Source organism: Saccharomyces mikatae (assembly GCF_947241705.1).
Source record: "Saccharomyces mikatae IFO 1815 strain IFO1815 genome assembly, chromosome: 12".
Classification (NCBI taxonomy): domain Eukaryota; kingdom Fungi; phylum Ascomycota; class Saccharomycetes; order Saccharomycetales; family Saccharomycetaceae; genus Saccharomyces; species Saccharomyces mikatae.
This window is the reverse complement of record NC_079267.1, coordinates 354,116-370,166: the sequence shown is the minus strand read 5'-3', so window position 1 is coordinate 370,166 and position 16,051 is coordinate 354,116. Positions and strand designations below refer to the sequence as shown.

General features: G+C 37.3%; 3 protein-coding genes across 3 annotated transcripts; 1 reads left to right on the top strand and 2 right to left on the bottom strand.

Moving 5' to 3' along the window:
• Nucleotides 1–258: 258 nt before the first annotated feature.
• Nucleotides 259–2,100, bottom strand: GAA1 (GPI-anchor transamidase subunit GAA1; the record flags this gene model as incomplete). Its single annotated transcript, XM_056224199.1, has 1 exon — nt 259–2,100. The coding sequence occupies one exon, from the start codon at nt 2,098–2,100 to the stop codon at nt 259–261; it is 1,842 nt and encodes a 613-aa protein (XP_056078141.1).
• A 381-nt stretch (nt 2,101–2,481) lies between these two features.
• Nucleotides 2,482–11,358, top strand: CSF1 (Csf1p; the record flags this gene model as incomplete). The annotated part of the gene is made up of 1 exon (XM_056224198.1): nt 2,482–11,358. The coding sequence occupies one exon, from the start codon at nt 2,482–2,484 to the stop codon at nt 11,356–11,358; it is 8,877 nt and encodes a 2,958-aa protein (XP_056078140.1).
• A 352-nt stretch (nt 11,359–11,710) lies between these two features.
• Nucleotides 11,711–15,967, bottom strand: SMC4 (condensin subunit SMC4; the record flags this gene model as incomplete). Its single annotated transcript, XM_056224196.1, has 1 exon — nt 11,711–15,967. One exon carries the CDS (start codon nt 15,965–15,967, stop codon nt 11,711–11,713), a length of 4,257 nt encoding a protein of 1,418 aa, XP_056078139.1.
• Between the last annotated feature and the right edge of the window lie 84 nt (nt 15,968–16,051).

Genomic DNA, 16,051 nt, shown 5'->3' with positions numbered 1-16,051 from the left:
TTATGTCTTGTACAATCATTTGCTACTATTGCATTTTCCCTTCACCGTGTTACAGCTAGAATAACTACTATAGAATAGTAGGTACACACTAGATAAATTTTATAACACCATGTTTTATCAACGCTTTTATCTTTTATTATATACACACTTGTATCACTATATTATTTCTTCTTTTGGCTCGGCTTTTATGCTTTTTGCGAACTAAGCCAATCTAGACAGTTGAAATACTCGTTGGTTATCTTTTTTGACCAATGATACTTAACTTTGCTTTTCTTTTGACTTCAACATAACACGTTTAGATTCAAATGATGATGCTAAGACCAACAACCAGCATGGCAGCCAACCTATGCAAAGGACGAACCAACTCCAACATTTCAAATCTAGCCATGCTGAAACAAGTTTATTTATTACATCAAATCCTTGAAATTCATCATCAAAAAATGATCCAAATATAGTTATCGAAATGAATGGGTTTGTCAATACTAATAACAGTAGGTTCTTTAATTCTTGTCTTTGTTGACTTTTCCCCGGCATTATATCTTCATAATTCTCAATGAGCTCTGTCTCTTCTTTGGGCTCAGTTTTTATTGAGATATAAGGTTTAGCGCTTACTTCATGCTCGCCAGAACTTTCAATAATAGTCTTTACCAATGTCATTGGAAAGGCCAATGTACCGATCAGCAAAGCCATAGCAAAATTTATCATTAGTAGCGATGTTAAAACCAAACTGAAATATAAAAATGCAACATTCTTTAACCTGTATGATAGTGGTTCTGATATATGAACTTTCTTGGACAGTATTAGAGGCAAAAAACAAGAAATCATACTAATCGCCATCAATAATCCTGCAGAAGGTAGTAGAAGAAATACTTGTGAAACGACAAATGATATGACCAATGATATGAACCAGACCAACAACGCCACTAGATTATACTCAGAAAATATGGATATACTTGCATAAGTATTGTTTATAAAGGCGTTTAATGAACTTATGGCGAATGCTACTGATAAAGCCACGGCACTTGGTAAATAACTACTAATGGATACGAATTGACGTGGCGCTAGTAACAAATAAAAGAAAAACGACTGATGGAATTTCTCCAAAAGATTGTTGATGGAACGAAACATTGCTTCTGGTATACGTCCAAAAGTAGTGATATCATGGCCGCTGTTCCCATGTGCCTTCAACGTTACAGATTGGATTCTCCAACCGCTGAATGCCTCGTTACCATGGGGATTTTTAACACCAGCCAATGCCCAATCCCTTATTCCTAAACATAGTACTTTCAATCTTGACCAGTAATTATTGATGGTCAACTGGTCAAGGGGTAGACCATGCAGAGAAACTTTCATACCTTCATGTTCGGTAATGGATATAGCGACGTTGACGAGATCTAAATTGGGCAGCTCACCGTTTAGACCGTCATAAGAAATCTCCACATACTCAAAAAAATCTTCTGCACTTGAATAATCAACTACCACAGCAGCTTCAATGGAACCACCAGTTAAATCTAAGGAAGTATGGTATGCCTCAACCCATGATCTTAAAGCTGCACAGGGGTTTTCACTGAAAACAATAATTATATTCTTGGACCATACTGGCCAACGTGAAAAAAACCTAGCTAAGGATACACCTAATGCCGCACCACCAACATTGAATTTATCATCTGAATTAAACCATGGAACAGCAAGCACCATTGCCTCTGTCCCATCACCCCTGGGAGCGTGCATTACACCATACAAAGTTTCTCCATATTGTTCATTTTCATAGATAGCAGTCTTGGTACCAAATTCTTGCAACCAGGAACCCATTATGTTATTTCTCTCCATAGAAGTCATATTTACCATTTCTTCAATCTGAGATCGATATCCCCTCAAAATGTTCCATTCGGATTCTCTGAAGTAACTGTACGCTTGTGACGGCATTAATGCATTCTCAGAAATATATGTTCTTCTGTACTGTCCATCCATAGGCAGAATAGCGATAGAAATAAACCCAAAAAGGGCGCATACCATGGAAACAACTGGTAATGATGCGATGATGCGTGGGACAAGCCCCATATCAACAATCCTTCGATGCAACTTCTCCAATAAAGCCATTTTCGCTATATTCCACACGTCTTTAGTCCGTTACGTATTCTTATTAGGCTGTAATCGTCATATCTTTCTTAGTGTAACCGACGTGTATTGTTCAAGACTTTTTTTTTCTACCGCTGGAATTAAGGTGAGAGTTTCACGATGCGTTCTCAATAACTTCGTAGGGATGGCGATTGATATACAAACAAGCGGAAACGAAGCTCAATATTAAAAAGCTGTTGGTACCACTCTTGGCTTCATCAATATTGAGCTATAGGTCAAAATCCAAATATTTCACAGCGGCATTATTTTTTTATTCAGTGCTCTTTCGAAGAAGAAGAAGAATTAGTATTCATTGAGTCCACCTAACTCAAGCCTTCCACTAACTGTAGTAAGCTGGTAAGCATGGAAGCTGTTTCGCAACTACGTGGGGTTCCCCTTACTCACCAGAAAGACTTTAGTTGGGTTTTTCTGGTAGATTGGATTCTCACTATCGTAGCGTGTTTGACAATGGTATTCTACATGGGAAGAATTTATGCATACCTTGTAAGTTTTATACTAGAATGGCTATTATGGAAACGAGCGAAAGTAAAGATAAACGTTGAGACACTTCGTGTCTCGTTGCTAGGAGGTCGAATTCATTTCAAACATCTTTCCGTGATACACAAAGACTATACGATTTCTATTCTAGAGGGTAGCATAACATGGAAATACTGGCTGTTAAATTGCAGAAAAGCAGAATTGATAGATAATAATAAGAGCCCTTCTAAAAACAATGTAAAACTTCCATGCAAGTTTTGTTTAGAATGTGAAGGTTTAGAAATTTTTATTTACAACAGAACAGTTGCATATGATAACGTTATAAACTTGTTGTCTAAAGATGAACGAGACAAATTTGAGAAATACCTCAATGAACATTCCTTTCCCGAACCATTTAGTGACGGAAGCAGTGCTGATAAATTAGACGAGGATCTAAGCGAATCTGCGTATACAACAAACTCTGATGCTTCAATAATCAATGATAGGGACTACCAAGAGACAGATATCGGCAAACATCCACAGTTTTTGAAATTTTTACCAATTGAACTTAATTTTAGTCGCGGTTCCTTATTGTTGGGAAACAAATTCACACCATCAGTTATGATTTTAAGCTACGAAAGCGGTGAGGGCATAGTAGATGTTTTACCTCCCAAGGAGCGAGTAGACCTGTATAGAAATAAAACACAAATGGAATTTAAAAATTTTGAAATATCCATCAAACAAAACATTGGTTACGATGATGCCATCGGGTTGAAATTCAAGTTAGACACAGGAAAAGTATCAAAGTTGTGGAAAGCGTTTATAAGAGTCCTACAGCTAGTAAGCAAACCAGTTGTATCAAAAAGAACTAAAAAGAACACAAGGTCATCGAACGACAGTTTTTATCAAAAATGGAAAGGCTTGTCTCTTTACAAAGCTACTTCAGGAGAGGCTAAAGCAAACGATTTAGATGATATTGAATTTGATCTCACAAACCATGAGTATGCTAAATTTACATCGATTTTAAAATGTCCAAAGGTTACTATTTCGTATGACGTCGATGTTCCAGGTGTCGTACCACATGGAGCTCATCCAACAATATCTGATATTGATGGGCCCGATGTGGGTAATAATGGGGCACCTCCGGACTTTGCTCTAGACGTTCAAATTCATGGAGGATCCATTTGTTACGGTCCTTGGGCCCAAAGGCAAGTGAGTCATTTACAGCGGGTTTTATCTCCTGTAGTATCAAGGACAGCCAAACCCATAAAAAAACTCCCACCAGGTTCAAGAAGGGTATATACACTTTTCAGAATGAATATCTCGATAACGGAAGATACTACTTGGCGAATACCGACAAGGGAAACTAGCAAAGATGCTGAATTCTTGCAGCACTACAAAGAAACTAGTGAGGAATATAGGCCGTTCGGGTGGATGGATCTTCGATTTTGTAAGGATACCTATGCAAATTTCAATATAAGCGTTTGCCCCACTGTGGAAGGATTTCAGAATAACTTTCATGTTCATTTTGTGGAAACTGAAATTAGGTCAAGTGTTAACCACGATATTTTATTGAAGAGTAAAGTATTTAATATTGATGGAGATATAGGATACCCATTAGGTTGGAATAGCAAAGCCATATGGATAATCAATATGAAATCAGAGCAATTGGAGGCGTTTTTACTTCGAGAACATATAACATTAGTTGCAGATACGCTTTCAGACTTTTCCGCTGGTGACCCTACGCCATATGAACTTTTTAGACCATTTGTTTACAAGGTCAACTGGGAAATGGAGGGTTATTCTATTTACTTAAACGTAAATGATCACAATATTGTTAACAACCCATTGGATTTTAACGAAAACTGTTACTTGTCACTTCATGGGGATAAACTCGCTATCGATGTCACAGTGCCTCGTGAGAGTATTTTGGGGACGTACACAGATATATCGTACGAAATCTCAACACCAATGTTCAGAATGATGTTAAATACACCTCCTTGGAATACTTTGAACGAATTTATGAAACATAAAGAAGTTGGAAGAGCATACGACTTTACAATTAAGGGTACCTACCTTCTATATTCTGAATTAGATATCGATAATGTTGATACATTGGTCATAGAATGTACAAGCAATAGTACGGTGCTTCACTGCTATGGGTTTGTCATGAGGTATTTAACAAATGTAAAGATGAACTACTTTGGCGAATTCTTTAATTTCGTGACTTCCGAGGAGTACACGGGCGTCCTTGGTGCCAGAGATGTCGGTGATGTCACTACTAAGAGCTCAGTAGTAGATTTGGCATCTACTGTGGATTCAGGGTACCAGAACAGCAGTGTAAAAAATAATTCTGAAGCTAAAGGACCTATGAAAAGATCAGATTTGAAAAGGACAACCAACGAAACTGATATTTGGTTCACCTTTTCAGTTTGGAATGGTGCTTTAATATTACCAGAAACGATATATAGTTTTGACCCATGTATTGCATTGCATTTTTCCGAGCTTGTTGTCGACTTTAGAAGTTGCAATTATTATATGGATATAATGGCAGTTCTTGATGGTACTTCAATAAAAAGACATGTTTCAAAACAGATAAATGAGGTTTTTGATTTTATACGCCGCAATAACGGTGCCGATGAACAAGAGCACGGATCACTCTCAGATCTCACCATCCATGGACACAGAATGTACGGACTACCGCCTACAGAACCTACTTACTTCTGCCAATGGGATATCAATCTTGGTGATTTGAGCATTGATTCAGACGTTGAATTCATAAAGGGATTTTTCAGTTCCTTTTATAAGATAGGTTTTGGCTACAACGACTTGGAGAATATATTATTATATGATACTGAGACCATTGATGATATGACTTCATTAACAGTGCATGCTGAAAGGATAAGGATAAGCCTTGAAGATCCAGTAATGAAATCACAATCAGTTATTAGTGCGGAATCTATATTATTTACTTTGATTGATTTTGAAAATGAAAATTACTCACAAAGAATAGACGTAAAGGTCCCAAAATTGAAGATTTCTTTAAATTGCGTAATGGGTGATGGTGTGGATATGTCATTTCTCAAATTTGAAACAAAGTTAAGATTCACAAATTTCGAACAATATAAAGATATCGATAAAAAGAGATCAGAGCAGCGTAAATATATTACATTCCATGATTCGCCTTATCATAGATGTTCTTTCCTTCTTCCACTATTTTATCAAGATTCAGATACATATCAAAAACTGTATGGGGCTATAGCTCCATCTTCGTCGATTCCAACTTTACCTCTTCCTACTTTGCCTGATACTATCGATTTTATCATTGAAGATATAGTTGGTGAGTATGCCACCCTTCTGGAGGCCGCGAATCCTTTTAAGGACTCATTCGCTGAAACTCCATCGACTGTCGAGCCTTCAAAGGCCAGTTTCACTGAAGATGACAATGACGAAGAGGCGAGTTCTTCAGGCTTCAAACCTGGCGCTTTTACAGAAGACGGAGATGATGAGAAAGACAACTATGTTGTTGATGTTTCATATATTCTTTTGGATATTGACCCACTCCTTTTTGTATTCACCAAGAGTTTACTAGAACAGCTCTATTCTGAAAATATGGTACAGGTCTTGGACGATATTGAAATTGGAATTGTGAAAAGATTAAGCAATCTTCAAGAAGGGATTACTTCTATTTCCAATATTGATATTCATATTGCTTACTTAAACTTGATATGGCAAGAAACAGGTGAGGAAGGTTTCGAACTCTATTTGGATCGTATTGATTATCAAATGAGGGAAAAATCGCTCGAGAAGAATCGAACAACTAAATTATTGGAGGTAGCAGCCTTAGCAAGGGTAAAGACTGTCAGAGTAACTGTTAACCAGAAAAAAAATCCAGACTTATCTGAAGATCGTCCACCTGCATTGTCATTGGGGCTTGAGGGGTTTGAAATATGGTCGTCTACCGAAGGTAGACAAGTGAACTCATTGAACTTGACATCATCAGATATTACTATAGACGAATCTCAAATGGAGTGGCTCTTTCAGTACTGTAGCGATCAGGCAAATCTTTTACAAGAAGTTGCTACCTCTTTCCATTCCATTCAGGACACCAGAACTAGTTCAAAGACAGAACTTATTTCAGAACTTACAGCCGCAAGCGAATATTATCAAATCAGCCATGATCCTTATGTCATAACAAAGCCAGCTTTTATTATGAGACTTTCTAAAGGGCATGTGCGTGAGAATCGTAGCTGGAAAATTATTACACGTTTAAGGCATATTTTGACTTACCTTCCTGATGATTGGCAAAATAATATCGACAAGGTGCTAAAAGAGAGGAAATACACTTCTGCCAATGATGCTAAAAATATCTTTATGTCTGTGTTCTCGACCTGGAGAAATTGGGAGTTTTCAGATGTGGCAAGATCATATATATACGGCAAATTATTTTCAACAGACAATGAGAAACATAAACAAAATCTGATCAAAAAATTACTGAAGTGTACTATGGGTTCATTTTATCTTACCGTTTATGGTGAGGGATATGAGGTTGAACATAATTTTGTGGTGGCAGATGCCAATTTAGTAGTGGACCTGACACCTCCCGTGACAAGCTTATCTCTGAATAGAGAAGAAACCATTGAGATTACGGGAAGGATCGGTTCAGTGAAGGGGAAATTTAGTGACAGATTACTTAAATTGCAGGACCTCATTCCGCTGGTTGCGGCAGTGGGTGAAGATGATAAAAGTGATCCAAAAACAGAGTTATCAAAGCAATTTAGGATGAATACTGTCTTGCTAGTAGATAAGAGTGAATTGCAACTGGTCATGGATGAGACAAAGCTGATGAGTAGAACAGTTGGAGGCCGAGTTAGTTTATTATGGGAAAACCTAAAAGATTCAACTAGCCAAGCAGGCTCAGTAGTAATTTTTTCTCAGAAATCAGAGGTATGGTTAAAACATGCATCTATTATTTTGGGTGAAGCTCAACTACGCGATTTTTCAATTTTAGCTACTACCGAGGCGTGGTCTCATAAACCCACGATATTGATTAATAACCAATGTGCAGATCTTCACTTTAGAGCAATGAGTTCTACTGAACAAACAGTAACCGCTATTACTGAAATCAGAGAAAGTGCACTGAAGATTAAAGAACGTATAAAATTCAAGCCTAAATCAAAGAAAAAGTCTCAGTTTGTTGGCCAAAAGATTAATACTGTATTGACGTGTTATTTCTCAAACGTTAGTTCAGAGATTATGCCGCTTTCTCCATTTTATATTCGTCATGAAGCAAAACAACTTGACATTTACTTCAACAAATTCGGTTCGAATGAGATCTTGATAAGCATATGGGATACTGATTTTTTCATGACATCGCACCAGACAAAGGAACAGTACTTAAGATTTTCTTTTGGTGATATTGAAATTAAAGGGGGAGTTTCTAAAGAGGGCTATTCCTTGATAAACGTTGATATTTCAATATCTATGATCAAGTTAACCTTTTCGGAGCCGCGTCGTATCGTAAACAGTTTTTTGCAAGATGAGAAGCTTGCTTCCCAGGGTATCAATCTTCTGTGTTCATTGAAGTCTTTGTTTTTTAGCTCAAACATACCGAAAAAAGAGAAGCAAGTACCTGCATTAATGATAAACTGGACACTGGATACTAGTATTAGTTATTTTGGTATTCTCATTCCAGTCGCTTCCACATATTTTGTGTTTGAATTACACATGCTTCTACTCTCACTTACCAATACGAATAACGGCATGCTTCCGGAAGAAACCAAAGTCACAGGACAGTTTTCTATCGAAAACATTTTATTTTTAATAAAAGAGAGATCACTACCTATTGGTCTATCCAAAGTGCTTGATTTTTCTATAAAAGTATCCACTTTACAAAGAACAATTGACACAGAACAGTCCTTCCAAGTGGAGAGTTCCCATTTTAGGGTTTGCTTATCTCCTGACTCTTTATTAAGACTAATGTGGGGTGCGCATAAACTACTAGACCTAGGCCATTACTATACAAAGCATCATGCCCCCAATATTTGGAACATCAAAATGTTCACCGGTAAAAGTGATAAACCGAAAGAAATACCACTAAATTTCCGTTCTATACACATTCTATCGTACAAATTTTGTATAGGCTGGTTATTTCAGTACGGAACAGGATCCGATCCAGGATTGATGCTAGGTTATAATAGACTGTTTTCTGCTTATGAAAGGGATTTCGGCAAGTTTACAGTTGTGGACTCTTTTTTCTCCGTTGCAAATGGCAATACATCAAGCACCTTCTTTTCGGAAGGAAACGAGAAGGATAAATATAATAGAAGCTTCTTACCAAATATGCAAATATCTTATTGGTTCAAAAGATGTGGCGAGTTGAAAGATTGGTTTTTCAGATTCCATGGTGAAGCTCTAGATGTAAACTTTGTTCCGTCTTTTATGGATGTAATTGACTCTACTTTACAGTCCATGCGAGCATTTCAAGAGCTAAAAAGAAACATTCTAGATGTTTCTGAGAATTCCCATTCGGAAGATAGCAATATTTATGCTGCTTCAAGTGTGGAAAATGCCCCGAGTAGTTTGGCTCCCTTTCTCAATAACATTAGATCTGTTAATTCAAATTTCAAGTACGATGGTGGTGTTTTTAGGGTTTACACATATGAAGATATTGAAGCTAAGAGTGAGCCATCGTTCGAAATAAAAAGTCCAGTAGTAACTATAAACTGTACCTATAAACACGATGAGGATAAAGTTAGACCACATAAAATCAGAACATTGATCACTGTTGATCCGACGCATAATACATTATACGCAGGCTGTGCTCCTTTACTAATGGAATTTTCGGAAAGTTTGCAAAAGATGATAAAAAAACATAGCACCGACGAGAAACCAAATTTTACGAAACCCTCTCCACAGAATGTTGATTATAAGCGGCTCTTGGATCAATTTGATGTAGCTGTTAAACTCACATCGGCTAAACAACAGCTAAGCTTGAGCTGTGAACCGAAAGCTAAGGTTCAAGCAGATGTTGGATTTGAATCGTTCTTATTTAGTGTGACAACCAATGAATTTGATTCCGAACATCCTCTGGAGTTTTCTTTAACCTTAGAACACACAAAAGCATCTATTAAGCATATATTTTCAAGGGAAGTGAGTACATCTTTTGAAGTCGGTTTTATGGACTTGACTATTTTATTTACACATCCGGATGTAATCAGTATGTATGGGATAGGGTTGGTTTCTGATCTAAACGTCTTTTTTAATGTTAAGCAGCTTCAGAATCTGTATTTATTTTTAGACATATGGAGGTTCAGTAGCATTTTGCATACACGTCCAGCACAAAGATCTGTTAATAAGGGAATTGATATGCATTCGCTAACATCCACCAGCCATGTCGACTTAGGTACTGAAATACCCTGGTGCTTCACACTTATTTTTACAAATGTTAGTGGTGACGTCGATTTGGGTCCTTCTCTAGGTGTAATTTCTTTGAGGACTCAGCGAACATGGCTTGCCACAGATCATTATGATGAGAAGCGGCAGTTGCTGCACGCCTTTACTGATGGTATTAGCCTAACTTCAGAAGGTAGACTGAGCGGTCTGTTTGAAGTTGCAAACGCAAGCTGGTTATCCGAAGTCAAATGGTCACCCGAAAAGGGTAAGAATACTCATCCATTAGTTTCTACCTCCCTGAACATTGATGATATGGCTATAAAGGCTGCTTTTGATTATCATATGTTCTTAATCGGCACTATAAATAATATACACTTCCAGCTTCATAATGAAAAGGATGCCAAGGGGGTTCTACCCGACTTGTTACAAGTCTCCTTTTCATCAGATGAAATAATTCTCAGCTCTACCGCATTAGTTGCCGCTAATATCCTGGATATTTACAACACCATTGTACGTATGAGGCAGGATAATAAAATATCATATATGGAAACACTCCGGGATTCCAATCCTGGTGAATCTAGGCAACCAGTATTATATAAAGACATTTTGAGATCCTTAAAGTTATTGAGAACAGATCTCTCAGTAAGCATTTCTTCCCTAAAGGTTCAAATTTCGCCAATATCTTTATTTGATGTGGAAGTATTAGTAGTAAGGATTGACAAAGTCTCTATACGTTCGGAAACACATTCGGGGAAAAAATTAAAGACAGATTTACAATTGCAAGTTTTGGACGTCTCAGCAGCTCTTTCTACTTCAAAAGAAGAACTCGACGAGGAAGTCGGGGCTTCCATCGCCATCGATGATTATATGCATTATGCGTCCAAAATTGTTGGTGGTACTATCATTGACATTCCGAAACTTGCTGTTCATATGACAACTTTACAAGAAGAGAAGACGAATAACTTAGAATATCTTTTTGCGTGCTCTTTTTCAGACAAAATATCCGTGAGGTGGAATCTAGGACCTGTAAACTTTATTAAAGAAATGTGGACCACACACGTAAAAGCACTGGCTGTTCGTCGATCACAAATAGCCAATATTTCATTTGGGCAGACAGAAGAAGAACTTGAAGAATCGATCAACAAGGAAGAAACTGCTTCCAAGTTCAACTATATTGCGCTTGAAGAACCACAAATCGAAGTACCTCAAATAAGAGATCTGGGAGATGCCACTCCACCCATGGAATGGTTTGGCGTCAACAGAAAGAGATTTCCAAAATTCACTCACCAAACTGCGGTAATACCTGTACAGAAGCTAGTTTACCTTGCAGAAAAGCAGTATGTCAAGATATTGGACGATACGCATTAACTGCACCTTTTTCTATTTTACTGAAAATCTAATACCATATTCCTAATTCATTGGTTTTACTTATTTAATATTTGCATATAGTATAAATGCCCTGGGCTTTATGTTTACAAAACTTGAATTTGATTTTTACTTAAAAAACCTTGTTTTAATTTGTAATTTGTGGTGTTAGTTGAATAAGTGCAAATCTTTGGTCTTTGACGCGCAAAACTTAACCTTTTATCTCCTTTAATTTTACGGTATATGGACATGAGAGGAATATTACTTGATAACGAGTTGAGTGCCACCTTCATGTTATTTTGATGGAAATGAATATTCCAAACAAAAGGCACTGTTAAATTGATCGTTGTACTAACTAGGTTCTATTTAAGATATCTATATTTTTTACCGTGGTACTTCTGGTTCTATTATCTCTTTTGTAAATACCAACTAATTGTTGTGCTAACTCAAACATGTTATTCCTCAACGATATAACAATGAATTGTGCATTCTTGGTTCTTTCTTTAATATAGTTAGCTACGATTGAGACATTTCTGAAATCCAAGGCGGCATCTATTTCATCCATGACATAAAGGGGGGTTGGTTTATATTTGTGTAAAGCAAAAACGAGAGCCAAAGAACTTAATGTTTTTTCACCACCTGAAAGATTTGTAATATTTCTCCAGCTCTTTTTAGGAGGCATAACACTAAATGTGACACCTTCCGAAAAAGGATCTAGACTGTCTACAAGTTCTAATTCAGCATTTCCCCCCATAGTGATCATTTGGTACATTTCTTTCAAGGTCATTGATATGATATTGAAGCCAGTCATAAACTCATCGAACCTTTTCTTTTTAAGGACCTCTACTTGTCCCTTTACTTCATCTCTTTTTTGAACAGCTTGATTTAGATCGAGCTTCCTTCTTTTAAATTCGGCTAAACGTCTAGCATACTCTTCCAAAACTCCAATATCGACATTTGTCTCATCAATATAGTAAGACAGTTCGCTAATTTCCTTTTCAAGTAGTTCTATATCCAACTCCTTTAGCTCCTCTTCAGAAAACCTTGGTATTCCTCTAATCACCTCATTCGAAGTTTCATCAATGTCCATAGAATGGTGATCATCACAAGTCCTCTCTTCTTCCTGTATGTTTTTTTCATCTTGAGTTTCGCTAGACCTTTTTTCCTTGACTACTGCCTGCTCTATTTTGTTATCTGTCTTGACGATGTCCATAGTATTATTGTCGAGAATTTCTAGTGTATGTGTCACATCTCTAATGGAGAGTTCGCTCAATCCTTTCTCCTGTTGGTTTATTTCTTTTTTGATGTGCATCAATAAAGAATTCAATTTTTCCAACTTGTTCTTCATTTCAATCTCTAAGGATTTGAATTCATCAATATTTTCTTCCGTTTCGGCTACCATTTCCTTCAGTTGTTCGCTTTCCTCTTTTAATTCGCTTCTTAAGTTGAACGTTTCAGTCATTTTGATGTCATTTTCTGACAAATCCAGTTTTGTATGCTTCAGTTTTTCTTCAATCGCTTTTAATTCATTTGATGATAATTCAACATCTCTTTCGGAGTTTTTGAGCTGTTTCTGGAATTTTAGGACATCTCCTTCCGACTTCTTTATGCCGGACTTAACTTTCTTAAGTTTGGCGACTAGAATATCTAACCTTTGACAAAGCGATCCAACTTTTGAATTTTGCATCTGCAGTTTGGTACCACCGATTTTCATAATTTCTCCTTGCAAGACCTTGATCTTTTCTTTTTTAGTTTTTGTTTCTGATTGCAAGTCATCATGTTCACCTTTTAAACGTTCTAAATTCTTCATTATCATGTTCACTTGCGCTTTATCACTTAGTGCGTTATGGTATGCTATTCTCGCTTCCTTCACTTGTTGTTCTGCTAGTGTCAATTCACTCGTTATGGAATCAGCTTCCATTTCGGTCTTTGATATTTTAGATTCAATCGCTGGTTCTTGATCTCTTAAATTTTTCAGTTCAGCCTCCATTTCGTGGACCGTATCGTTCGCCACACGGAAGTTATTTTCTCTTTCGGATAGTTCATGCTCAATTTTATTTACTTCTTCGGGTGTATAATCATCTATCTTGTTTGACTGATTCGTGCCTAATCTCATGAGACCTTTTGATACATGGTTACCACCACCACTTATTGTACCTGAGATATCAATTAGTTTACCATCTATAGTGACTACTCTAAATCGTTTCCTTCCATAGGCAACATTATTGGCCTGCTTTAAACTCCGAGCAACTAAAGTGTCTCTAAGAACACTGTAGAACGCATTCGAGAACTTTGGGTCCTTGGGCTTAACTAAATCGAATAGCCTTGGTACATTCTCTGGTGTACTGATAGGTTGTAAATTGAATTGACGTAATCTATCCAAGAGGATAAATCTTGCGTAACCAAGTTTGTTTTTTCTTAAGTAATCAATGCATTGCTGCGCACATTCTACAGTATCGACAACAACATCATCCAATCTTGGACACGCTGTAGAAATAGCCACATCAAAACTATTGTCAATGATACCTAGATCCCCTAGACGTCCGTGGAATCCATTTATACGTCCTGACTTCTGTAATTTCGATAGGGCCGTTAAAACTTTGCTTTTATTTTGAGCTTCTGATAAAGAGGATCGAGCCTCCATTGCACGTTGGCGGTGGGTGTTCAGAACCTTTTGCATTTCTTCCAACTTGAGATGAGCAGAACTAAAATTCTCTTCACCTTGCGATCTTTCATCTCTGAGTGATGACAACTTCTTTTTCAGATTGAGAATAAGATCCTGTAGCTCCTGCTTGTGTGCCTTTCTTGCAAGAATTTTTTCCTCCATGGTTTCAACATTCTTTTTCAGTTTGGATTGTGTTTCCTCTAGTAAAGAGAGCTCAGACTCAGCTAATTGTATCTGTGATTCCTTTTCCTGAAGTTGAAGATCCCAAGGTTCTAATTCCTTTTCATGCTGAATAATCTCTGTAGAGATATCCTTGGTTTTATCCTTTAGAGATAGTTTGATTTCATCAAGTACACTTCGTTCCTCCTCCAACAATTGATTCAAATCTTTTATCTCTGACTCATGTTCAGTTTGCTGTGTATGAAGCTCTTTAAGCGTATGTTCGGCTTCAGATATTGAACGTTTGGTGCACTTTGAAGTCCTTTCTGATTTTTCAATTTTATTAGCCAGATTTTTTGTTCTCTCTTCCAAAGAAACTCTGGTGCCTTCTAATTCCCTTCTTTCTAATACAAGATCCTTTTCTCTAGAATCATTAGATGATATTCGGTCTTTGATTTCTTTACGTTGAGTTTTAACCTCTTCCACTTTTTTCAGCGACTCTTGAAATTTTACTTTTTCAGTCTCGAAGTCTTTATTTAGGGAAGAAATCTTCTCTAAGGTGCTGGCAAGTTTAGAGTTACTTTGCAACACCTTAAATTGAAATAATTTTGATTTCAAAAGCGTTAGCTGCTTTTCTTTTGCTAAAAATTCTAATGCAGTTTCTTTTCCTGACTCTAATGAATTTTTTTCTCTATCAACAATTTCAAATCTATTTTCCTTTTCAAGGCATACTTCATTTAAAGCCTCAATTTGGTTCATTTGCTCCTCGATCAGCGGTTTATAGTTTGCTGTTCCAATTATGTCCTCTAGATATTCCAGTAATCCGTCATCACTCTCCTTCTCAGCTTTGGGCTTCATTTGAGCAATATTTTCCACTTCACCTTGCAGAATTAAAAATCTTTTATGATCTAAATCAATACCTTCGTTTTTCAAAAGCTTTGTTACCTCCGTATAGCTGCTTTCCTTTCCATTTATATAGTACTTCGATGAATTGTTTTTGAATGCTTTTCTTGTGATAACTAATCCAGGTTTTTCTTCATCGATTCGAGAAGTACCTGAGGATTCATCAATAACGTACTCAAAATGCACTGCTACAGAACATGATTGTAGATTTGGAAAAGCTTCCGACTTATGGATTAGGTCAGACAATCTGTCCTGCCTCATCTTATTCGCCCTAAAACCAAACACAAATAACATGGAATCGATGACATTCGATTTACCTGAACCATTGGGACCTACTACTGCCGAAAAGCTAGTATGAAAGGGACCTACCACTTGCCTACCAGCATAGGACTTGAAATTCTCCAAGACCAATTCATTAATAAATAGCCTGCCCTGCTGCTTGGTCGATGATTGGTGGCTATTATATAGTTTTTGCAATTCAACTCTGCTATTTTTCACAGGCGAAAGCTGGAGTAGTTCCAATCTCCTAGTTGGTGATCTTCCTGGAGACCTGGGCGGCGATTGAGAGTATGCCTTATAGTCGCGACCCCTAGAAGACGTTCCTGGTGGCTGCAAATTCGGTACATGTAGTGACGTCGTTGCTGAGTTTGTAGGTTGAGAAAAGGCGTATCGATTCTCGCCGGAGCTTAAAACAAGCTTTCTGGGCGTGTGAGATTTGGCATATGAAGTTTCTAACGCAGGTGAATTTGGATCTGGTGTCTTTTCAGAACGATCAGCTTGCTTCTCTGCCTGCAGTTCTTGTGTGGCGTCACTATCATCGAGAGATAATTCTGGTTCTTCAACGGCCTTCCGCTTCTGTCTTTTGCTCAATGGGCTATCACACATCTAATATATTCCACTGATTGCCACGTGGTTGGTTTCTTGAGGTAGTGCCGCTTCTCCTAGAGCTTCTTTTATGGAATAAACCTG